The 26,222-nt window shown below is 39.3% G+C and overlaps 1 protein-coding gene across 1 annotated transcript in view; it reads left to right on the plus strand.

The window, feature by feature from the left end:
* LOC120999125 (probable cation-transporting ATPase 13A5) overlaps positions 1–26,222 on the plus strand; it is a 286,280-nt gene that overhangs the window by 215,965 nt on the left and 44,093 nt on the right. The window contains exons 24-27 of the mRNA XM_040429998.1: positions 774–870; positions 2,241–2,313; positions 2,404–2,578; positions 19,730–19,899. Of these exons, the coding sequence (XP_040285932.1) occupies positions 774–870; positions 2,241–2,313; positions 2,404–2,578; positions 19,730–19,899 (515 nt within the window). The remainder of the gene's footprint in view (positions 1–773; positions 871–2,240; positions 2,314–2,403; positions 2,579–19,729; positions 19,900–26,222) is intronic.

The following is a 26,222-nucleotide window of genomic DNA, read 5'->3' on the forward strand; positions in this document are numbered from 1 at the left end:
TTTATTTATTTTAAACAGCAATTATTTTATTTTCTCCAAACAACTTCTAAATTAACTTTCCCAAATACTTTCTACATTATCATGGGCAAGAGTATGGTTTATAAAAAGAGATTTAGAGAAAAAAAAAATAGGAAGCACTTACTTAAAATATTGTAACTGTTATCCACAATTGTGTATAGGATTGTTTTTTTTACAGTAAATTGCACATTTATTTTGCTATATAAAGGTTGTTTTGACCTAAACATTCATCATATATTACTGGGATATGGATCAATGTATGATCATTTCAGACGATCACCAATTTCATCCATAGGTTTTGTTTGACACTGATATTGCATTTTAGCCGCATTCATATTGGCAAATTAGTTCTTTAAAAAGAAAAAGAAAACAATGAAAAAAAAATGTCAACAGGAAGGTACCTCCTATATGTCAATATTAAAACTTTTAAACAGGCCTTGAAAAATAATTTAGGATTATACCCAAGGTCCTAAATTATATATTATTGACCTATAGGACAGATATTTTTTAAGCTAATTTGCATACCTTTCTCCCAGAGTCACATTCAGAGTAATGCATATTGACATCATTGTGCACACTCTAACTTTATTTTAACTTTAGCTGGGTAGGTACAGTATATATATTTTTCATTGTGTTTTTCCCATGACATTTGCTAACTACAAACTATTTTTTTTTTGTTATCCAAACATTACATATAGAAACTAATGAGAATAATTTCTCATTCTAAATAACAAAAATGTTGTGTTCTTCTGCAGGGAAGGTCGTAATACTCTTGTTACATCATTCTCCATCTTCAAATTCTTGACCATGTTTCAATTCATTGCAATCATTTGCGTATTATTCCTTTTTTGGGTATGTTTTCTGCTTTTCTTTATTTTACCTATATTCAGCACGGGTGTCATGTAAAGTAAATATTTGTCTGACAACAAAAACAGCAGCATTTTTCATTATTAGGTATAATGTTGTTATATACAGGGAAATAAAGAGCATCTCACCACCATGCTGGATCCTCAAGATTAGCTTGTCTCATACACAGATGTTATGTAGCACCATGAGGTTCAAAAAAGCTGAAATAGAGCTTAGAACTGACTGATGATTAAAATAGTGTTTGTATTCAGGAAAGGTAAAAAAAAATCCAACATGAAAAATTATTTATGTGTGTTAGGAAAATGCCTTTATTCAAAGCATAAAACATGTTGGTTCTACACTCACAATTTGGTATAAGAAATCTACAAGATCATATCATATGGAATTGTTTTACAGGTAGTTTAAAGGAGAGATTATTGAAACTGTTTATCAAGATTGATAAATGAAGTTATTCATAACCTCTCAGAGTCTTACAATAACAAAATAGAAACAAATAATTGCATAATCAATAGAGTTGAGCGAACCCGAACTGCAAAGTACAGGGTTCGTACCGAACTTTGCGAGTTCGGGTACCCGGAACCGAACCCGGACTTTTTCACTGAAGTTCGGGTTCGGTGTTCGGGTGATTTTATTTATAATGGAAAATAATAGCATTCTTAAAACAGAATGCTGAATAAAATGTCTACTGAGGGGTTAAAAAACTCACCTCATCCACTTGATCGCACAGCCGGTGAGTGCTGTGACATCACCGCGGGTCCTTCTATCTTCATTCAGCAGGATCTGCGGTGACATCACCGCGCTCACCATATGGTGAGCGCAGTGACATCACCGCAGGTCCTTTTGCAGGTCCTGAAGAAAAGAGGATAGTGGCTGCGCGATCAAGTGCATGAGATGAGTTTTTTTGTTTTTTTTTAACCCCTCAGTGGACATTTTATTTAGCATTCTGTTAAATTATAACCATGTTATAACAGAAAATAATGAAGTGAAGTTTGGGTTCCCATTGACTTAAATGGGGTCCGAGTGCGGGGTGAATTTCGGGTCAAGTTCCGGTCCTGAACCAGAAGTTTGACCTGAAATTTGGGCGAACCCGAACTTCCATGGGTTCGCTCAACCCTAATAAACAATAAATGCTAAGTTCCCATATGGCTGATGGCCATAGCATTATGAATCAAATTGGTTTGAGGGAAGAGATTCCATAGTGCCATACACTGGTGGTGGTGCTATCACTAGGAAACCACTAAAACCTGTTCGGGTTGCGGGATAATGAATAGTTTCAAAGAAAAACTAACATAATTCAAACTAGTTGATGTTAGCCCTTTCAAAAAAATAAATCATTCCTGTACATGTTTCTTCAGAAACAAACACTACTTGGAAACTATCTGTATCTCATGCAAGACTTGGCTATCAACGTAACAGTTACTCTGACTAGTAAGTATATTTTTTATTCTGGATACACACTAGTAGCATTTTTTTTGTTAGTTTTTCTTTGTTTACTAATTATTATTTTTTCTTCAATAGTGAGTTTAAACAATCCAGCCTCAAAGCTGGCTCCTTACAGACCCTCGGGACAGCTACTATCTCCTCCTTTATTACTCTCCATTTTCATGCATATTAGCTTTACTGTGATTGTCCAAACCACAGCCTTCTTCCTGCTTCAAGAGCAGCCATGGTTTAATGAAACTGATGTTTTCAGGTAAACTTTTTCACTGGAGCCACCATAGCTGGTTAATCAATGTACACTGGTCAACCATAATATTAAGGAGAAGTGAATAAAATAAAGTATTTTAGCACATATCAAAGGGTGGAATATATTAGACAACAAATGAACAGTTATCTCTTGAGGTCGATGTATTGGAAGCAGGAAAACTGGGAGAGCATAAAGATCTGAGTGACTTTGACAAGGGCCAAATAGTGGAGAATAGACAACAGCAGATCTTGTGGAGTATTCGCAATATGCAAAAGCTAGTACTTTCACAAATTGGCCCAAGGAAGGACAATCTGTTAACCAGCATCACAAAGGCTAGGCTGTGTGTGCTTATCTCACAGAAGAGGTTCTGTACTAATTTACAGAAAAAATTTATGTTAACTATGACAGATAGGTGTATGAATAAATAATGTGTCGCAGCTTACTGTTTACAGGATTGCATAGCTGACTGGTCAATTGCTCCTGCTAACTTTGCCCACTTCCGTAAGCAATTATGATGGTTATGTGAGTGTCAGAACCAGATCATGAAGCAATAGAAGAAGGTGGCCTAGTCCGATGAATCACTTTTTTTAAATTAAATCAGGTGGACAGCCATGTGTGTCTCTTATCTGGGGTGCACTAAGGGAAGATGAGAAGATGGCAAGCTGGTAAATGAAGTATGGTTCTCTGGGCAAACTTTTGCTGGGAAATCTTACAGTATTTCTAATACAGCCTTTACTCTCTATTCATGATCTACACCTGGTTTTGTCTTGAAAAACTGCATCAGAAAACCTGAAAGTGGAAAAAAGCCTAAGGGCTCATGACACGACCGTATGAATTTTGCGGTCCGCAAAAAACGGATTCACAAAAAATACAGATGACGTCTGTGTGCATTCCGTATTTTGCGGAACGGAAGAGCTGGCCCTTAATAGAACAGTACTATCCTTGTCCGTGATGCGGACAATGATAGGACATGTTCTATTTTTTGCGGAACGGAAATACGGACATACGGAAACGGAATGCACATGGAGTAATTTTCGTTTTTTTTGCTGACCCATTGATTCTGCATACGGTCCGCAAAAAAACAGAACAGACACAGAAAGAAAATATGTTGCTGTTGCCACACGTTCCTTTTTTTTAATGCAGTTTTTGAAGCCAAAATCAGGTGTGGATCAAAAAAGGAGAGAAAATATAAAATAGAGATACTACTCCTGATCTTGGCTTCAAAAACTGCATAAAAAAACCTGAATGTGTCAGCACCATCATGTTGGGTTCTGCAAAAAACCTCATAAAAAACACATGCAGTTTTTGCAAGAATATACAGTATCAGCGTTTATGTTGCGCTTTCTTTCAGCAAAGGGAAAACACACAAAAAACTTAAATTACATTAATATTACTCTATTTTGTAATTATATGTCACTAGCAGAAGGACCCGGCTTCGCACAGGTATATTTCATCTAATTCATTTAATGTTTGTGTGTATCGTTAAAAGATATCAACAGTATCCCCCATAACAGTGACCTCTACAGCACCCCGCCCATTTAACAGGGAACTACACAGTCCCCCACCCGATAACACTGACCCCCCCACAGTGCCCTACTACTTTAAAATGGGACCTCCACAGCAGCCCATCCCCTTTAACAGTAAGTTTCACGGCACCCCACTCCCTTGACAGTGACCTCCTCAGGGGCCTGCCCCCTTAACAGTGACCTCCACAGTACCCCGCTGCCTTAACAGTGACCTCCACAGCAGCTGCCCCTTTAATGCTAGGGCTACATGACGACATGTGTCGCGCAACATTTTGTCTCAACAATTTTTATAATGATCGGCTATGGTGTTGCACTGCGACATGTGACATGCTGCGACTGCGATGGGATGGATTTTTCTGTAACTATTTTGTCGCAGTCACAGCATGTCAAATGTCGAAGTGCAACACCATAGACTATCATTATAAAAATTGTTGCCGACATTAGTGCAACATCAATGTCATGCGACACATGTAGCAGTGTAGTTGTACCCTATGTTTCGTGCGACTTATTGTCACGCAACACATGTCGTCGTGTAGCCCTAGCCTAAAGCTGACCTACAGCAGTGAAGAAAAATGGCTGGGTTGTTATGGAAACCTGGAGTAAAACTGTGTGTATGTGGAGACTAAGGGCCTGCGAGCTTCTATTGGCTGATAAGGGACATGTGACCGTGTGTATGGCAGTTGGAATATGAAGAGAAAGACTTGCAGGCTTGTATTGGCTAATGCAGATCATTTTTTAGGACTATCTCAGGAACAGTACGTCCTAGAGAGCTGTGATCCACACAACATTTCTTTCCAGGTAGCAAGGGATGCGTATACCAAGTTTCTTTGAAATCGATGGTTGCGTTTTTGAGTGATCGCCAAACTTACATACATACATCCTTCTTTATATATATAGATTCAGTTTAACTGAGTGACTTTTTTTCCCTTTTGCTAGAAGAAAACAGCATAATGCAGGTTTGTTATTGTATGATTTATGTGTTGTTTTTTTTGCTGCACCCAAAATGCAGTGGCGCTGCGATGTGCGGGAGAACCCTTATTCAACAGACTGCTCTGACCTTTCTCAATGAAATCCATCAGAGTTGCTTTGATGACTTTTTTTTTCCAGCCCTTATCTCTTCATTTTTGAGGACTTAAACACACCTATAAGCTGAATTTGTATTCATTAGATTCAGCTTAAATGAATGTTTATAAGCTGTCATGAGAGAAGAGATGGGGACCAGAGAATGAGCAGCTTTCCAACATGAGAAGGCGACAGAACAGTCTATAGAGTTAGTGAAAGCCTGTTGTAGAGAATAAACAGTTGATCATTTCTTAATAAAGTCCAATGTTTTTTTTTTTTTTTACCCAAAATAAGTATGATGCAGTGATAAAACGGCATTCAACGATGTCCATAGCCTTTTAAGATCTTTTTTAACTATGGGAAGTGGGGGAAAGTGTGTGCTGAATATATAGATGCATTTACAATAGTTATTTATCAATGGGAAGGAGTGACCTTCAGTATGCATTTCAGCCAAAGTAAGGAACTTACTAATAGCCCAAGTAGTGTCTGACACAAGGGAATCCATAGGCCTCCATTCATCCAACAGAGGATCCCCTTTGGCTTTTGTTAAGCAGATATACAGTACAGACCAAAAGTTTGGACACACCTTCTCATTCAAAGAGTTTTCTTTATTTTCATGACTATGAAGGCATCAAAACTATGAATTAACACATGTTGAATTATATACATAACAAACAAGTGTGAAACAACTGAAAATATGTCATATTCTAGGTTCTTCAAAGTAGCCACCGTTTGCTTTGATTACTGCTTTGCACACTCTTGGCATTTTCTTGATGAGCTTCAAGAGGTAGTCCCCTGAAATGGTCTTCCAACAGTCTTGAAGGAGTTCCCAGAGATGCTTAGCACTTGTTGGCCCTTTTGCCTTCACTCTGCGGTCCAGCTCACCCCAAACCATCTCGATTGGGTTCAGGTCCGGTGACTGTGGAGGCCAGGTCATCTGGCGCAGCACCCCATCACTCTCCTTCATGGTCAAATAGCCCTTACTTTCAACGTTTTCCCAATTTTTTGGCTTACTGACTGACCTTCATTTCTTAAAGTAATGATGGTCACTCGTTTTTCTTTACTTAGCTGCTTTTTTCTTGCCATAATACAAATTCTAACAGTCTATTCAGTAGGACTATCAGCTGTGTATCCACCTGACTTCTTCTCAACGCAACTGATGGTCCCAACCCCATTTATAAGGCAAGAAATCCCACTTATTAAACCTGACAGGGCACACCTGTGAAGTGAAAGCCATTTCAGGGGACTACCTCTTGAAGCTCATCAAGAGAATGCCAAGAGTGTGCAAAGCAGTAATCAAAGCAAAAGGTGGCTACTTTGAAGAACCTAGAATATGACATATTTTCAGTTGTTTCACACTTGTTTGTTATGTATATAATTCAACATGTGTTAATTCATAGTTTTGATGCCTTCAGTGTGAATCTACAATTTTCATAGTCATGAAAATAAAGAAAACTCTTTGAATGAGAAGGTGTGTCCAAACTTTTGGTCTGTACTGTAAGTCAGGTCTTTTTTTGCTGCATGGAATAGAACACAGACTGCACTATTCCATGATGAGGCATCCTGTAAAATAAAATAACGTATCAAAATACTATGTTTTTTTATTATATAGTGAAAGCCTATGGACAATTACTCCCTCTGTATTCCAATACAATGGCATCCACTAGAGGTATTGGTTAGGAGATCCTTTTTGGATAAGGGTTACAATTTCTAAAATTCAATACATTATCAGAACATGCTAGGCTGTAGTGCACAATACAACCACTGGGTGTCCACACATTGACACATGAAAGGACAGACATAGCAACACACCGTACCACAAAATCATGTTTTCTTTAACCACTTTCTGACTGCCCATAAACTATAAAGGTCAGAGTGGTCAGGACATAACTCTGCACTTATGTTTTAAAACATTACTTTAGAAATCACAGCTACACGCTGTTATTAGCAGGTCTTCCCATAGAAAAAACAGATACAGTTTTTCACTTTCTCTGTCTTCCCTATCACTCTATAAGCAGTACTCTACGAGCGCGGTCCAGAGAGTTTAGGAAGCGCAAGGTTGCTTCCTGGATCCGGTACCAGTGGTGTTGTGACTAAAGGGGGCCAGGAGTCCATGCGAGATGCTGGGTTTTAGCAGACAAAGATCAGCTGTGCAGTGAGGTTGTACAACTGTCAGCCTAAAGTAAAATGGCCCCCAAAGGACTTTTATGAACTTAAAGGAGGAAAAACGTGTAAAATAAAATAAAGAAAAAATAGCTTAAAAAAGTGTTTTATAAAAATAAAAAATAAGAAGCTTCAAGTATAAAAACCCTTTCCCCTCAAGCCACTTATTATTGTAAAAAATATATTAAAGAAAACATTAAAATAAAAATATTACATGATCTACCGTCAAGTGAACGCTGTAAAAAATAAATAACTATGCCAGGACAGCCATTTTTTGGTCACATTACCTCCCAAAAATCATAATATCAAGTGATTTAAAAATTGCATGTACCACAAAATACACCAATGAAAATGTCACCTCATCCTGCAAAAAAAATGAGTCATTACATAAGACCATGACCAGAAGAATAAAAATATATATGCCACTAAAAATATGAATTAAAAAGAAAAATGCTTGAGTAAAAGTAATTAAATTTATATATATATATATATATATATATATATATATATATATATATAATTGGTATCTCTTTTATCATACTGACCAGCACAATACATTTAGCATGTTGTTTTTCCCACATTGTGAATGCTGTACCCAAGAAGCAATGGCAGAATTACTGAATTTATTTTTAATCCTGATTCCCAAAAGGTGATCAAAAAGTTGTATAATCCTCAAAATAGAACCAATGTTAATGGAAACCTATTCCACAAAAAATAAGTCCCCACACAGCAACATCTAGAGAAAAATAATAAATGTATAGTTGTCAAAAAATAAAAGTACTGCTACTCCAGAAGCTGATCAATAGCAACATGGTGCCAGTAAACCAATCCTTCGAAATCCAAGATGCAAAAACAAAAAGTTGGTCTTTCCCTTCTGAAAACTGCAATGTACCCAAACAACAGTTTATGTCTACGTTTATGGCATTTCTGTACCTAGTAGAACCCGCCTAACAATTTGAGGGGCGTGGTGTGTCTCAAATAGTACAATCTGGGAATAGCATATTGGGAAATTGAAATGCCATATCTGTGGAAAACTTGCAATTTTCATTTTGTACGATTCCCTGCTCATTAATTTCTGCAAAATACCTGTGGGGCTAAAGTGCTCAATCTAGACCTTGATAAATAACTTGAAGGGTGTAGGGTCACTTATTGAGGGTTTCCACTGTACAGGTACCTCTGGGTCTCTGCAAATTTGGTTTAGCCTCCGATAGCCATTACAACAAAATACGCGCTCCAAAAGCCAAATGACTCTCCTTCCCTTCTGACTCCTGCCATGTTTGCATACAGCAGCTAAAACCCATATCCAATAGATACCACCTATTAATTCAAGAACTGTGGTGTAAGTCTCAGATGTAATGAGCTGGGCACAACATATTGAGCACTGAAATGCCATATCTGTGGAAAAATTTTCATTTTGCACGGTCCAATGCACATTAATTTCTGCAAAATATGTGTGGCATCAAAATAAATGCTCATTCCACCAATTAATACCTTGAGGGGCAGAGTTTCCAAAATAGGTTGGATTTCTCAGTTGTTCCATTTATTATTTCACCCCACGGCCTCTACAGTTTTTAGCACAAAATATGTAAATCACCACGTTTAGCCTCAAAATGTGCATGGTGCTCTTTTACTCCTGAGCCCTCTCATAGGTGCAGGCAAAGATTAGAGTGACAGATAGGGTGTTCCTTAAACCAGGAAGCTCTGTATAATAATGAAGGCTTACTTTTCACACTGGCACATGGTGAACACAACATACTGGGCACTGAATTTGCATAATAATAAAATAAAATAATAGCGGGCAGGCACTCCAATTATGGGTTCATGAGAATAAGTGGGAATATTTTATTCAATTAAAAAAACAGTTCATATAACATTAATAACAATAGCAATAAAATAGAGCAGCAATTGAGGGCAGTATAAAATATATTATATAAATAGTAGTATGTTATAGCAGAAGATAGTCCAGTAATAGCAGCATAAACACCCCAATAGTCGGACAGTTTTTAACTTAGCAATAGTTCATCATAGAAGACAATGCCAATGTCTCAATAGATTATGTCAATATTCAACAGCGGCAGAGTTAAAGAGGACCTTTCACCGATTTTTACACTATGAACTATCTATACAGACATGTAGAGCGGCGCCTGGGGATCTCACTGCACTTACTATTATCCCCGGGTGCCGCTCCGTTCTCCTGCTATGCCCTCCGGTATCTCTGCTCACTAAGTTATAGTAGGCGGAGATTCCAGTCACTAAGTTATGGTAGGCGGAGTCTGCCCTTGTTCTGCTCTAGCGCTGGCCAATCGCAAGGCAGAGCTCACAGCCTGGGAGGTTCTTTTCTCCCAGGCTGTGAGCTCTGCAATGCGATTGGCCAGCGCTACAGAAGAACAAGGGCAGACTCCGCCTACCATAACTTAGGGAAGGGAGATACCAGAGGGCATAGCAGGAGAATAGAGCGGCGCCTGGGGATAATAGTAAGTGCAGTGAGATCCCCGGGCGCCGCTCTACATGTCTGTATAGTTAGTTCATAGTGTAATAATCGGTGAAAGGTCCTCTTTAAAGTGCAATGTGCTAATAACAATGTTGCAACAACGTTGATACTGTTGGTTAAGATAACAGCAACAACGATGTTGATAGCAATGGCTGTAAATGATGATGGCTTGATGTTTCCAAATACAATGTAAATCGGACTTCACTTCTTATATAGTGCAGATGATCGCACCTTTTAATATAGTCACACCTTTTCAGTGCAAGCAATTCCTCCGTTACATGTAGTAAGAGGTAGATGTCTTTACTCACGGTTCGGCTGTCTCTTAGTGCGGCGTCCCATACAGTTTCTGAGAGCAGGCTGACCTTTATCCTGTTCTTTTTGGAAACTCCGATCGCAGCTGTCCTCCAGATTTGGCATCCCTTGTGTTATGGAGGCGTCTCTGTGTAGTTCAGATTCGCCCCTCAGATATTTGGTTCGCCTTTTTATTTTGCTGTCGGTGTTCCACTTATATGGGAATAGGTCAGTTTACCATGAGTCTTTACTTTTCTTCTTTTTGGAGCACTCCAGCAATGTTGTTTTCTGTGTTAGTATGCTTGTTCACCCAAACATGTTTCGGAGCGTAAACTCGCTCCTTCCTCAGTGGTCAAGCATACTTCACATCACACGATCTTTTTATTGTGTCCAGGTCAATCAGAAAAACCGGAATAAAATCTGGAATAGTCTCTCTACATTTTTATGGAATTTTTTTCTTTTTTATGTTATTTATTAATTCTCTTCATCTGTCAAAGCCACAAAAGATATTTGTCGCATTCAAGTTCTCTGTATAGGGATTTCAAAACATCCCAAGGATTTAAATTATTTCATCCTTATGCTGCTTCCAAGCCTCCTATATAACCACATATTCCCTAGAGGTTTCTACATTTCTATATTTTTTATTTAATTATTTTTAATATTCCTCTGGAGAATATTGATATATCCTTTATATATTTTATATACTGTATACACTTTTAAACATCCTATATGTATTTTTATATTATATTTTTATATGATATCTTATAGTGAAATGCAATTGTATACATTATTTCTTGGAAGCAGCATAAGGATGAAATACAAGTTGGGACACTAAACAAATTGTGAATAAAAACTGAATGCAATGATGTGGAGATGGCAAATGTCAATATTTTATTTGTAATAGAAAGTAGATGACAGATCAAACGTTTAATCCGAGTAAATGTATCATTTTAAAGGAAAAATACATTGATTCAAAATTTCACGGTGTCAACAAATCCATAAGTTTAAGTAACAATAAGAGGCTGGAAAAAGTTAATTTGAGCATAATGAAGAGCTGGAAGACCAATTAACACTAATTAGGTCAATTGGCAACATGATTGGGTATAAAAAGAGCTTCTCAGAGTGGCAGTGTCTCTCAGAAACCAAAATGGGTAGAGGATCACAAATTCCCACAATGTTGCACAGAAAGATAGTGGAGCAATATCAGAAAGGTGTTTCCCAGCAAAAAATTGCAAAGACTTTGCATCTATCATCATCAACTGTGCATAACATCATCCGAAGATTCAGAGAATCTGGAACAATCTCTGTGCGTAAGGGTCAAGGCCGTAAAACCATACTGGATGCCCGTGATCTCCGGGCCCTTAAACGACACTGCACCACAAACAGGAGTGCTACTGTAAAGGAAATCACAGAATGGGCTCAGGAATACTTCCAGAAACCATTGTCAGTGAACACAATCCACCATGCCATCCACCGTTGCCAGCTGAAACTCTACAGTGCAAAGAAGAAGCCATTTCTAAGCAAGATCCACAAGCTCAGGCGTTTTCACTGGGCCAGGGATCATTTAAAATGGAGTGTGGCAAAATGGAAGACTGTTCTGTGGTCAGACGAGTCACGATTCGAAGTTCTTTTTGGAAATCTGGGAAGCCATGTCATCCGGACCAAAGAGGACAAGGACAACCCAAGTTGTTAACAACGCTCAGTTCAGAAGCCTGCATCTCTGATGGTATGGGGTTGCATGAGTGCGTGTCGCATGGGCAGCTTTCATGTCTGGAAAGGCACCATCAATGCAGAAAAATATATTCAGGTTCTAGAACAACATATGCTCCCATCCAGACGTCATCTCTTTCAGGGAAGACCCTGCATTTTTCAACAAGATAATGCCAGACCACATTCGGCATCAATCACAACATCATGGCTGCGTAGGCGAAGGATCCGGGTACTGAAATGGCCAGTCTGCAGTCCAGATCTTTCACCTATAGAGAACATTTGGCACATCATAAAGAGGAAGGTGCAACAAAGAAGGCCCAAGACGATTGAACAGTTAGAGGCCTGTATTAGACAAGAATGGGAGAGCATTCCTATTTCTAAACTTGAGAAACTGGTCTCCTCGGTCCCCAGACGTCTGTTGAGTGTTGTAAGAAGAAGGGGAGATGCCACACAGTGGTGAAAATGGCCTTGTCCCAACTTTTTGGGGATTTGTTGACACCATGAAATTCTGATTCAACATTTTTTTCCCTTAAAATGGTACATTTTCTCAGTTTAAACTTTTGTTCCGTGATTTATGTTCTATTCTGAATAAAATATTAGAAGTTGGCACCTCAGTTTTTATTCACGATTTGTATAGTGTCCCAACTTTTTTGGAATCCGGTTTGTAATTTAAATCCTTGGGATGTTTTGAAATCCCTATACAGAGAACTTGAATGCGACAAATATCTTTTGTGGCTTTGACAGATGAAGAGAATAAATAAATAACATAAAAAAGAAAAAAATTCCATAAAAATGTAGAGAGACTATTCCGGATTTTATTCCGGTTTTTCTGATTGACCTGGACACAATAAAAAGATCGCGTGATGTGAAGTATGCTTGACCACTGAGGAAGGAGCGAGTTTACGCTCCGAAACATGTTTGGGTGAACAAGCATACTAACACAGAAAACAACATTGCTGGAGCGCTCCAAAAAGAAGAAAAGTAAAGACTCATGGTAAACTGACCTATTCCCATATAAGTGGAACACCGGCAGCAAAATAAAAGGCGAACCAAATATCTGAGGGGCGAATCTGAACTATCGGAGTTTCCAAAAAGAACAGGATAAAGGTCAGCCTGCTCTCAGAAACTGTGTTGGACGCCGCACTAAGAGACAGCCGAACCGTGAGTAAAGACATCTACCTCTTACTACATGAAACTGAGGAATTGCTTGCACTGAAAAGGTGTGACTATATTAAAAGGTGCGATCATCTGCACTATATAAGAAGTGAAGTCCGATTTACATTGTATTTGGAAACATCAAGCCATCATCATTTACAGCCATTGCTATCAACATCGTTGTTGCTGTTATCTTAACCAACAGTATCAACGTTGTTTCAACATTGTTTTTAGCACATTGCACTTTAACTCTGCCGCTGTTGAATATTGACATAATCTATTGAGACATTGGCATTGTCTTCTATGATGAACTATTGCTAAGTTAAAAACCGGCCAACTATTGGGGTGTTTATCCTGCTATTACTGGACTATCTTCTGCTATAACGTACTGCCATTTATATATTATATTTTATACTGCCATCTATTGCTGATATATTTTATTACTATTGATATTTATTGCTATTGTTATTAATGTTATATGAACTGTATTTTTAATTGAATAAAATATTCCCACTTATTCTCATGAACCCATAATTGGAGTGCCTGCCCGTTATTATTTTATTTTATTATTAACCAAACGCAACTGACAAGGGTGAGTCATTTTGGGCAAGAGCACCTATTTCCAGAAAACCAGTGGAGAGACGCCTTTTTTGTCATATCTTCACAGAATTTGGAAAAATTGTAGTTTACACTTTCTACCATGGTGTACAGGAGCATAGTAATATGTGAATTGCTCATTGAGCAGATGGCAAGCCAACATAAGAATTGCAGCTCTAATACGCTGGGTCTCTTCAGAGATGCACCTGGAAGTGCACGTGCGGCTTTTTCAAGGTGTAGATGCCTTGATCACACTTGATCACGGCATCTAAAGGCTTTAATGACCATGCTCAGAACAATTACCAGACTCAGTCATTAGCACGGGTCTCTGCTGTTTGAAACGCGCGAGTGGGCACCATGTTTACCCATTACTCCAGCGTCGTATATGTATGGTGTTGGTAGTGAAAGGGTTAAAGTAAAGATAGCTGGAGCTGTTCATAACTTCATTTTTTGCACTACACGAAGTTCATTTAAAGAGACAGCACTCTTTTTTCTGTGCCTAAGCAAGTCCTTTTTTTTTCTAAAACCTATTGCAAAGCTTTCACAGTTAAAACTGTTGCAATTTTCACATATATATTTTGCTTTTGTATATACTGTAATTGTGCAATTTAGAGCATTTTATTTAATCAAAACCAGTGTATCGTGAGTTCATAGCAGGGACGTTTTATTGGGTCTGTATTTATTACCCCCCCCCCCCCAGAAAAAAAAAATGTTGGAATTTTTTGCAACCTTTTCTAAGCATACAACTAAGTGGTTTTTTTTCCAATATCACTGACATCCAAGTGCGCTTTTTTTTTTTAACAAAATTATTATTTAGCACAGACTAGTGTACCTAACCTGTCGTATTGGTCTGCTGGTGAAGGCTGAAAAACTGTGGTAGACCTAAGGTGAGCTTGGGTGGTGGGAATGGTAATGTGGTCCCATTTGGTCATTTGTCTCCAGAGTGCTGACCATTGTTTTACTGGACTCTGTCCAAGGACAAATGTTTTTCTAAAAAGTACTTTAAATGAAAATTCTCTTCCAGAAACTCCATCTATCAAAATCATATACCTGACCTGAACATATACAGGGAGTGCAGAATTATTAGGCAAGTTGTATTTTTGAGGATTAATTTTATTATTGAACAACAACCATGTTCTCAATGAACCCAAAAAACTCATTAATATCAAAGCTGAATATTTTTGGAAGTAGTTTTTAGTTTGTTTTTAGTTTTAGCTATTTTAGGGGGATATCTGTGTGTGCAGGTGACTATTACTGTGCATAATTATTAGGCAACTTAACAAAAAACAAATATATACCCATTTCAATTATTTATTTTTACCAGTGAAACCGATATAACATCTCAACATTCACAAATATACATTTCTGACATTCAAAAACAAAACAAAAACAAATCAGTGACCAATATAGCCACCTTTCTTTGCAAGGACACTCAAAAGCCTGCCATCCATGGATTCTGTCAGTGTTTTGATCTGTTCACCATTAACATTGCGTGCAGCAGCAACCACAGCCTCCCAGACACTGTTCAGAGAGGTGTACTGTTTTCCCTCCTTGTAAATCTCACATTTGATGATGGACCACAGGTTCTCAATGGGGTTCAGATCAGGTGAACAAGGAGGCCATGTCATTAGATTTTCTTCTTTTATACCCTTTCTTGCCAGCCACGCTGTGGAGTACTTGGACGCGTGTGATGGAGCATTGTCCTGCATGAAAATCATGTTTTTCTTGAAGGATGCAGACTTCTTCCTGTACCACTGCTTGAAGAAGGTGTCTTCCAGAAACTGGCAGCAGGACTGGGAGTTGAGCTTGACTCCATCCTCAACCCGAAAAGGCCCCACAAGCTCATCTTTGATGATACCAGCCCAAACCAGTACTCCACCTCCACCTTGCTGGCGTCTGAGTCGGACTGGAGCTCTCTGCCCTTTACCAATCCAGCCACGGGCCCATCCATCTGGCCCATCAAGACTCACTCTCATTTCATTAGTCCATAAAACCTTAGAAAAATCAGTCTTGAGATATTTCTTGGCCCAGTCTTGACGTTTCAGCTTGTGTGTCTTGTTCAGTGGTGGTCATCTTTCAGCCTTTCTTACCTTGGCCATGTCTCTGAGTATTGCACACCTTGTGCTTTTGGGCACTCCAGTGATGTTGCAGCTCTGAAATATGGCCAAACTGGTGGCAAGTGGCATCTTGGCAGCTGCACGCTTGACTTTTCTCAGTTCATGGGCAGTTATTTTGCGCCTTGGTTTTTCCACACGCTTCTTGCGACCCTGTTGACTATTTTGAATGAAACGCTTGATTGTTCGATGATCACGCTTCAGAAGCTTTGCAATTTTAAGAGTGCTGCATCCCTCTGCAAGATATCTCACTATTTTTGACTTTTCTGAGCCTGTCAAGTCCTTCTTTTGACCTATTTTGCCAAAGGAAAGGAAGTTGCCTAATAATTATGCACACCTAATATAGGGTGTTGATGTCATTAGACCACACCCCTTCTCATTACAGAGATGCATATCACCTAATATGCTTAATTGGTAGTAGGCTTTCGAGCCTATACAGCTTGGAGTAAGACAACATGCATAAAGAGGATGATGTGGTCAAAATACTCATTTGCCTAATAATTCTGCACGCAGTGTATATTGTTTTGGACTCTATCAAAGTGCCAAAATATTAATGAAAATTCTCCTCCAAAAACTCCATGTATTAGAGTTATGTAGCTAACCTGTTAAGTGGACTTTGTCTAATTGAGATTTTCTTTCTAAAAAAAAATATTGAAAATTGAACATTGCCTTGCTTGCCTGACCTAACAAACATTGGGCCAGATTTACTAATGTGACTGCAGCACGCCCAAAAATCTGTCTAAAAAATTGTGCAAATTGGTGCTATTTGCCACAGTTTGGTGCAGCTGGGTTTCTAGTTTCAAATTTTTTTTCTGACACGCTCAAAGGAATTGGGCCTAAAGTGTGCCATTATTGTCAAAATTATACCATAACTCTGGCATAAAATTCTGTCAGCAGTGGGTGCAGAGTCAGAAAAAAAAATGTCTATCCCTGCACTAGGTTTATAATCCTGCCTGACCACTGTGATAAATCTACTGCAGGTCTAGAAAGCCTGCCTAAGCTTATGCCATCTTTACAATTGGTAAATATGATCTATGGTATATTAGAATTTTGTCCAGGTGCAATTAATTTTTTTGCCCCTCAAAAATTTATGAAAATTGTCTTCCAGTTCCACACCTTCACAAAAATTGCTAAAAGATTGTCTTGCTTCAAATAATTGATGATAATTATATTTTATGGGCAGTGGGTGTGGATCCACTGTACTTAGGGTTTATCCCAGAAGTCCTCCGGTTTTCACCCTTAAACCCTGATACAGGAATCTGGATATTGCTGTGGAGGAGCCACCACGCTGCTACCTTTTGAGATTTTCCCAGTGTGGTTGGCAGCTGACCGATGGGGTCAGAGACACCGGTGCAAAGCACCAAGGGTTCAGGCAATATGTGTAGTCTGAAGAACGGTAAAGGTCAGGCCAGGCAGTCTACAAACATCTATGAGACAAGTCCAAGGTCAGGGCAGGTGGCATTAGGGTAATCCAAGAAAAAAGGCTAAGGTCAAGGCAGGTGGCTAGAAGTCAGAATCAGTAGTCAGGCTGGAGTACGGTACCCAGGTAGTCAGACAGAGAATACATCTTTGCTAGTTACTAGAGACTAGGAAAGCTAAAGCTCAGGGAATCTCCTGCTCGGGAGGGTGCCATAAATACCCAGAGACAGACAGCCATTGGCTGGGGAAATATTTGGATGTTCGCACGCTGGTCCTTTAAGAAGCAGAGACCAAGTTCACCCTACAATACTGGCAAAGAGACCTACAGAAGATACTCAGGTTGCAGCCTTCAAACACCATCAAAGATGGTAGTGGCTGTTCTGCTCTCCTGCCAGCAGCGGGCAGACTGCATCCATGCAAGATAAAGAACTGGTGAATTGAAGGGGTAAATGGAAATTAATATCATTAGTATATGGTAAAATAAATGAATGTTTTAATAAAGATGCCATTTTTAAGAGTAGAATTATTTGGGAAAGGAATATGAGCCAGTCAGATCATCTGTAGAATGTTCATGTTCTGTGCTTCACGTAGATATTACATTTTCGTGCTGGGCTGGAGATGCCCAGAAATATAGCCATTCTGAAAAAGTCTAACTGAAATTATAGGTGCTGCTTGTAAACAATAATTCCAATGTTTAGTCTTTACTTTTTTGGTGGCATGTCTGACATTTCTGGAGTAATAGTTAATAGTGAAATTATTTACAAATTGTTATCTCTCATCCATATGACTGCCACTAGTAAATGAATGAGTTTATGTGCACCAGAGGTGGATGACTTATTCCACTATGTTAATAAATTGAGAACATTGAAAAAATAGTGGTAGGTTAAAAATTATAATCTTTGATTGCAGGAAAAAAGAATTGGCAGCCTTGGAAGTACCTAATGAATCAGATTTAGGATATATTTAGAATAGTTATTTTTTTCTCTCTCTTCTCTAATGTCAGCACTCACAGGAGGGTTGGGAGGGGGGGTTGCAAATATGGGATAAGAGAGTTCATTTTAAAAAATTGTTATGTACAATGTATTTCTCAATAAAAAAAAAAAAGTTTATGTGGGTCATTTACTATGCTGAAATATGCCTAAATTTGGCGTATTTCAGGCCCAGATGGCGGCACAATGGTTAATTGTGCAGCTATCTGCGACTTTTCCCCACTCACACCAGGCCTAAAACTGTGGGCGTGGCATGGGCGGGAAGGGGATGGGATGGCAGGCCCGTCTCATTCACCATTTTCTATGCCTGTTTTAGGAGTGAAAAAGTGAAAAATGTAAGGCAGCTCAGAAACCGTCTTACATTTAGAAATGCAGGATGCGCCAAAGTTATGCAGAGGCATGCGCCTCTTCATAACTCAGGCGGATCCACTGCCAGCTTAGGGTTTTTGTCTAAAACGCCAGTCTTAATAAATGCGCCTCCTATATTCTTTTATGCATCTTTCTCTCTCTCTCTCTCTCTCTATATATATATATATATATATACATATATATATATATATACAGTACAGACCAAAAGTTTGGACACACCTTCTCATTCAAAGAGTTTTCTTTATTTTCATGACTATGAAGGCATCAAAACTATGAATTAACACATGTGGAATTATATACATAACAAACAAGTGTGAAACAACTGAAAATATGTCATATTCTAGGTTCTTCAAAGTAGCCACCTTTTGCTTTGATTACTGCTTTGCACACTCTTGGCATTCTCTTGATGAGCTTCAAGAGGTAGTCCCCTGAAATGGTCTTCCAACAGTCTTGAAGGAGTTCCCAGAGATGCTTAGCACTTGTTGGCCCTTTTGCCTTCACTCTGCTGTCCAGCTCATCCCAAACCATCTCAATTGGGTTCAGGTCCGGTGACTGTGGAGGCCAGGTCATCTGGCGCAGCACCCCATCACTCTCCTTCATGGTCAAATAGCCCTTACTTTCAAAGTTTTCCCAATTTTTCGGCTGACTGACAGACCTTCATTTCTTAAAGTAATGATGGCCACTCGTTTTTCTTTACTTAGCTGCTTTTTTCTTGCCATAATACAAATTCTAACAGTCTATTCAATAGGACTATCAGCTGTGTATCCACCTGACTTCTCCTCAACACAACTGATGGTCCCAACCCCATTTCTAAGGCAAGAAATCCCACTTATTAAACCTGACAGGGCACACCTGTGAAGTGAAAACCATTTCAGGGGACTACCTCTTGAAGCTTATCAAGAGAATGCCAAGAGTGCGCAAAGCAGTAATCAAAGCAAAAGGTGGCTACTTTGAAGAACCTAGAATATGACATATTTTCAGTTGTTTCACACTTGTTTGTTATGTATATAATTCCATATGTGTTAATTCATAGTTTTGATGCCTTCAGTGTGTGAATCTACAATTTTCATAGTCATGAAAATAAAGAAAACTCTTTGAATGAGAAGGTGTGTCCAAACTTTTGGTCTGTACTGTATATATATATATCCTATACTGGATTCAAATGGCTGATATACAGTATATTGATACAAACTGTGATGCAAAAAACAACCTTCAAAGGATTATTGTTAAAATGAGACAAGTATTATAATTGGTGTTTTCTTCTCCCACAGTGCATGCCTTCCATTAAACTACAGCACAGGAAATATTACAGTCATACATCATAGATATGCCGAGAACTTTTTAACAACAACCATGTTTCCTATAACTGGTTTCCATCTGATTATTGTAGAAATTGTGTTCGCCAAAGGAAAGCCATTCCGACAGCCTTTATATACTAACTGTAAGTAGAAATTAAACCAAATATGTATTTTTAATTTCAGAAATCAGCAGCTACTCAGATACCTTCTAGCCTTTTTCCTGCGTGAGGTGACATGTAAAATAGCCCTCATTCCTTTTCCAAGTTGATGATAGGAACATGAAAAAAAGACATATGTTGTGTAAGTTCAACCAGGAAATGGGAAGGAATGTAAATGAAGTGGAGTGGAACACCAGAATGTGCAGTAAGCCCCTGAGGAGCCAGTGCAGAGTATGGGAGTGGTAGTAGCCCTAATGAGTGCATGTCTTTACTTGTTATCCCCTTACCTGCACTGGAGTCTGTATAGCTATAGTGCTGATCATTTTGCTGTCTGTAAATGCTGTAGCTTGCAGAACTTCTGGGACCTGCAGTCTCCCTGGAGTAGTGGTCCTCATAGTTGAGCTGTATCTCTAGTCCCAAGGCCCTTGGAGCGGAGCAGATGGACGTGCTCCCTCACGCCATGCATGCCAAGCTAACTCTGGAACTCTTTAGAAATGGGCCAACCCACTCCCACCAAGAGGAAAAGAATGGAATGGTAAGTTCCATTCCTAATGCTAACTATACCTTATCATTCCTGAAGCATACGGCAGATACATAACATAACATGACATTAATGCTAAATATTACAAGCAATTGCAGATACCTCAGGTCTGGGGTACTGCAAATGCTATACATTTACTTAAGTGTTGTTATTCTCTTCTTCTAACTTTTTTTTTAAGTCATCCACAGGTTCGCAACTCCTATAAGGCATTATCTGTAAATAATAAATCAAGGCATCTGGACTTACTGTAGATTTCTTGAAAATGTTTCACTCGTTCTTCCAACGAGCTTTCTCAATTCTGAGTGACTGTACAAGAATTCTCTGGGAATTCCCAGAGAATTCTTGTACAGTCACTCAGAATTGAGAAAGCTCGTTGGAAGAACGAGTAAAACGTTTTCAAGAAATCTACAGTAAGTCCAGTTGCCTTGATTTATTCTTTACAGATATACCATGACCTGGATAAATGAGAACCTTCACAGACCTATAAGGCATTGTTCCCCTGGGGACTGAACTTTTTCTATTCCAGGTCTAGGCAGTACCCTCTTGTCTTTTGAGGGTATCCATTCTGTTGCCATAACTGAACTGCATATTCTAGATCAGGCCACAATAATGATTTGTAAATTCAACAAGAATATCCTCTTTGCCCATTAGACCTGTAATTGCTGGACCTGAGTCTTTGTGGAATGGTCAGGGGAGTGGGTGAGTCTTTACTAAATATAGATGAGAGAAGTTTTGGAAAATTTGATTTGGCTACTTCGCAGAATTTTACAAAGAAATTAGATTTATGGTGAATTAGTTTGTCACAAAGCACATTTCTTTGTATGTAGCAGGCACAATGATGAGGAACGGCAATTGTCTCGCCTCCCGTCATTAAACCCCTCAGATACCGCTTCATCGCTGATCGCAGCATCTGAGATTTAAAAAGGACTTTCAGGGGCAAATCCAGTTAAAAAAAATACATGCTCACCTTATCTATTTGATTGCAGGGAGAGGCCGTCATGGACACTTTGATTAAAGACACCGCACAAAATCTCGTGCTGTGATGAGAGTTTGCACGGTTTCAAGAAAAATTGATTCATTACCACGAAGCACAAGGAAATTGGGCTTCGTGGCTAATTACAGTTTCCTGAAATTCGGATAAAAGTTCACTTAGGATACTTTGATTTGCTCTACATTACTTATAAACTTTAGTAAAGCAGATTCCAAGTTATCTTGTGAAACACAAAACATGTAGTGGGCATAATGGACAAAGTTGTTTGGGAAAAAGATTTTGTGGTAATGTGTACAGTATAGTGCTGAAAGGCGTATATACCCCACCCAGATACCTCAGCTGGGTGAGATAACTGAAATCCAGGAAGCTGCAGTGGTTTCAGTAAAGTGTAGTTTGCTTAGACAGTTTTGTCTAGATTTTGTTCTGGGCTGAATTTTATTTGGACTGGTGAATAGGTTTGATAGTGTGATCTGCCAGTCCACACCCTTCCAGTACATGTAGTGCCTTTAGCTGAGGAGATCACAGGTGAGGCCTGCTGTTGTAATTACAGAGGGATAAAACAACCCTCTTTGTATGACATGACGGAGAGAGAGAATTTGGAAAAGGAAGCCTGCAGAGGCTCTTTGTGGTCTCAGCCAGGAGGGCTGAGGGGCCATGAGACTGTGTGAAAGCCTGAAGTTTGGAGGACCCAGCGATGCCTGCGGAAAGAGGGTCGCACAGTCAGAGTCGGGAGGACTTCTGGACCATAATCCCTCAAATGTACTGGTGTGGTCACAGCCTGGAGGCTCCTGGACCATTTGACTAAGTAAAGCCGGATCTAATTCCGTGTGTGAACTGTGCTCTATAGGTGAGGTAGAGACAACCTATATATTAGGTAAAGCCAAGACGGGCAGGTGTTTATTTTTGCAATGTTTATGTTTGTGCTTGTGCTGAAGTGCCAAAATAAAGCACCATTTGGACGTTAACCCCGTTGTCAGAGGAGAAGTCTGTGACTGCAACCCTCTGCGAAAGACTGATCCCTTACAATTTCTAATGTGCTATCTGTGCTGGAACTGCTTTGCCTGAATCCCTTGATCTTGAGTGTATACAAAATCATCGTGACACATTCATGGTCAAATTTATCATAGAACGGTGGTGTAAGCTAGTCTGTGATAACACTGCTTATATTCAGTCATCAGTTCAAAAATATTAGAAGCATTAATTTGAATTACATCCCACTTCTATATCAGGACAACATTTAAGTGCAGGGATCAGTAACTTTCAGCACTCCAGCTGTGGTGAAACTACAACTCCCAGCATGCACACTTCCTTGGCTGTTCACAGAACTCCCATAAAAGAGAATGGAGCATGCTGGGAGTTGTAATTTCACAACAGCTGGATTGCCAGAGGTTGCTGACCCCTGTTCTAGAGTGATTGCCACTGGGTTCTTTTTTACATCTACCGTAGCTCAGGGGTCAGCAACCTTTGGCACTCCAGCTGTTGTGAAACTACAATTCCCAGCATGCTCCATTCATTTCCATGAGAGTCCTGAGAAGAGCAGAGGAAGTATGCATGCTGGGAGTTGTAGTTTCACAACAGCTGGAGTGCCGGTGGTTGCCTACTGCTGACCTAGCTCATTTACTGAGAATAAAATAAAAACAATTTAATTGATTTACACATTTTCCTTCAAATTTTTCCTTACTGATCATGTGATTTCTCTTTTCTAACTTTCTCGTGCATGAGCCCTTAGTCATGCTGACAAAACACTTAAGCCAATTTTGCATTGTTCCATGATGATTTTTTTTTTGACTTTTATCTACTTCATTCTGTGCTGGACTTTTCTACATATGTTACCTGAGTTCCAGGTATTTCCTCTGTACAAGCTGAGCTGTTTGCATGAGTAGTGAGATGGTCATCTGTTTTTGCTATATTACATCCATATCGTTCAGATCCATGCCTCTTTTAATACTGGAAGAGGATGAGACCTGCACGCCCTTCAGTGGTGGGTGATCATAGAGGACAAGCGTCATTCAATTCCAATAGAGAAATCTATGGCACACCAAAGATTCTTTTCAAGTGATGCTTTAATACATAATGTGCAGTTGTTCATCATTTTGTGTTTAATTTCACCCAAAGTGTATATCATTGTAACAGGCCATGAAAGTAGTCCCAACGTTTCGGTCGGATAACGACCTTTATCAAGGGATCTAGGAAAGATATAAAACAATTTCTATAGGGTATATTGGTTTATAAAAATGATCATAAATATGTAGAGTAAATTGTAGGAAGGAACAAGGAGCCATCGTTGATGGTCGGTACGTGTCACCGAGGTTCCTGGCCTCAGTGAGGTATAAGCCATTTTTTTTCCTGAAGTGTCAGTATTGAAGATTGCAGTCTGACACTTCAGCTGGTTAGTATGGCTGTAAAGCTGATCCGGGACGGCTCTTACTGGGAGTAGCCAAAGTGCTGGGTGGGTGGCTACTCCCGACATTCCAAGCCGGGTCTTGGGAGGCTTATAAAAAGCAGTCAGCACTGTCAGATGTGGTGGATTATCCTTCATCTCACAGTGAAGCTGTGGAGTCTATGTGGCTTGGGATCTGAAGATGTGTGCAGTGCAAAAGGGCTGAGAGATGTATGCTGGAAAACAGGCCCCTAAAGCCTGCTGGGCAGCACTCATGAAAAACTGCTAACAAGGTGAATGTTTGTTTGTGTTCAGTGGACTTTCCATGGTGTGAACGAACACCAATAGTGCGAACTGTTATTTTGTTTTGCCTTCTGTGTGAATAAACACTGAACTATTTAAGTTAAAGACTTTGTGCTTGCCTCTATACTGCGTCCGCTAACCTGCCTACCAAAGCGAATCCCCACAAAATGTACAGATAAACAAAATATTACGATTATGGAAAATTATGGAAAATATACATAAATATGCATGCTGACTTAATTTACATATATTGCTCTGGGTCCAAATAGTAATGAGGAATGCAGGATAAAACATATTGTTCACAGTTGATGTAAAGTCAGTTTCAGGTAAGTAAATATGAATATAATGGAGAGTAATTATGTTAATCCATAAGTCTGTCCAGTAATTAGTCGCTATGAAAAGAGGGGGGGGGGGGGGGTTAAGTATAGACCTGTGTAGTTAAAATGCCAGAGAAAAGTGTTTTGGATAGGGAGAAGTTGTTACCTGTGGCCTCCGATAGATGAGCTGTGCTCTGGATGTGAACGTGCTTCGGCGTGCTCCTTTACTTAGAGGGTAGAGTGTAGCGTCTCCCGGGAGGTGACGCACAGGACGATTGACATCACAAAGTGCACGCATGCACGTAGTGTATTATAAAGCTGGGAGGGCAAGCGCTATGCCCAAATTATGTGGGGAGCATTGTAGTAATTTTAAAGTAGTTAATAAATGATGGGGGAGGTTCAAATGTATATATATATGAATGACTGATGTCTTATGAGAAAAGAGAGGCACCTAATGGTTATTGTGTAGGTATGTAGATATTAATTATGAATTAGGACAGGTAGAGGAGAGTAAGAAGAAGTGATAAAAATGAAGATATAACAATGAAAATTAAAAAAAAAAGAAAATTGTGTATTGGAATAAAGATTAGGTTGGTCAGTCACAGAATTAAAGCAATATACAAGATATAACTGTATCATGGTGAGGTGGGTTGGAGGATGAAAAAAAGGGGGGAGGGTGATAGGTGGTTTTGGGAAAAGGGAAGGAGAAGGAAGGGGGATCTCACCCATGGGATCTAGATGATGTCAGGACAAAGTCTGGATTATCAAATCTTTCAGATATATCCATACTGTAGAAAAATTATAAAGACAATTAATGTTACAAGAGAAATCACATTCTTAGTTAAGTCCATTAAATGTTACAGAAAAAATCACATTCTCTATTAAGACCTTTGGGAGACAATGTGTCCAGGTGGTTGTGACGGTGGGGAGTAGGGGAAACTCCCCACCATATAAAGTGAGGTCAACAAGACAGCATCTAAGCCTGGACACAGGGAAATGGGAGCAGGTCACCTCCTACAGCCACCCTAAACCTGGCCCTGACTCCTAACCATAGGAGTGGACCCAGTTAAAGTAATATGTATACTTTATTGTATTTATTTAAGTTTTATACACTAATATCATTTTTGAAACAAAAAAAATATCATGTTTTAGTGTCTCTATAATATATTTTAAGAAAAGCTCAACCAGCAAGCTACTGGAGCCCAGCCTGTCAGTGACCAACTGAAAAAGAGCAAATATAATAATAATATAGGCTGGCTCACAGTATTTTCGCATATACTGTATATTTATTAATACACTTTGTAGCGGATCCGCTTTCGTTAATGGACGCTTCCTAGCTTGCGCCGAGGACCACAAGCACCGCACTGGACACCACAACCACCGCAGACTCCACAACCGCCGTAGCTTAACTGGAGCCGCGCCGTCTTCCTTCCACCCTGAATGAACCTCCAGCATTCAGGACCGTGTGGGAAAGATCTCTTCTCCAGGGAATATGCAGAGCATAGCAATCCCCAGCGTGACACAGCAATTCCCTCCAATAACGAGACAAGGCTGCGTTTTGAAGGGTTAGAAAAAAAGGAACTGAGCTGAACTTCACGTACAGCCTCTTTTATTCACAAACCAAAAACATAGTACTGCCCACAGGGGTTTGAAATACAACCAATCAATATATTACAACACATCCCCAAAAAATCCTCCCCTCTGTCCGTGATAGAATTACCTCACACTGGGTTGATGCAATCACCACAGACAGACGAATACACAATATCCTCTGTC

This window comes from Bufo bufo, chromosome 4 (assembly GCF_905171765.1).
Source record: "Bufo bufo chromosome 4, aBufBuf1.1, whole genome shotgun sequence".
In the NCBI taxonomy this organism is placed as follows: domain Eukaryota; kingdom Metazoa; phylum Chordata; class Amphibia; order Anura; family Bufonidae; genus Bufo; species Bufo bufo.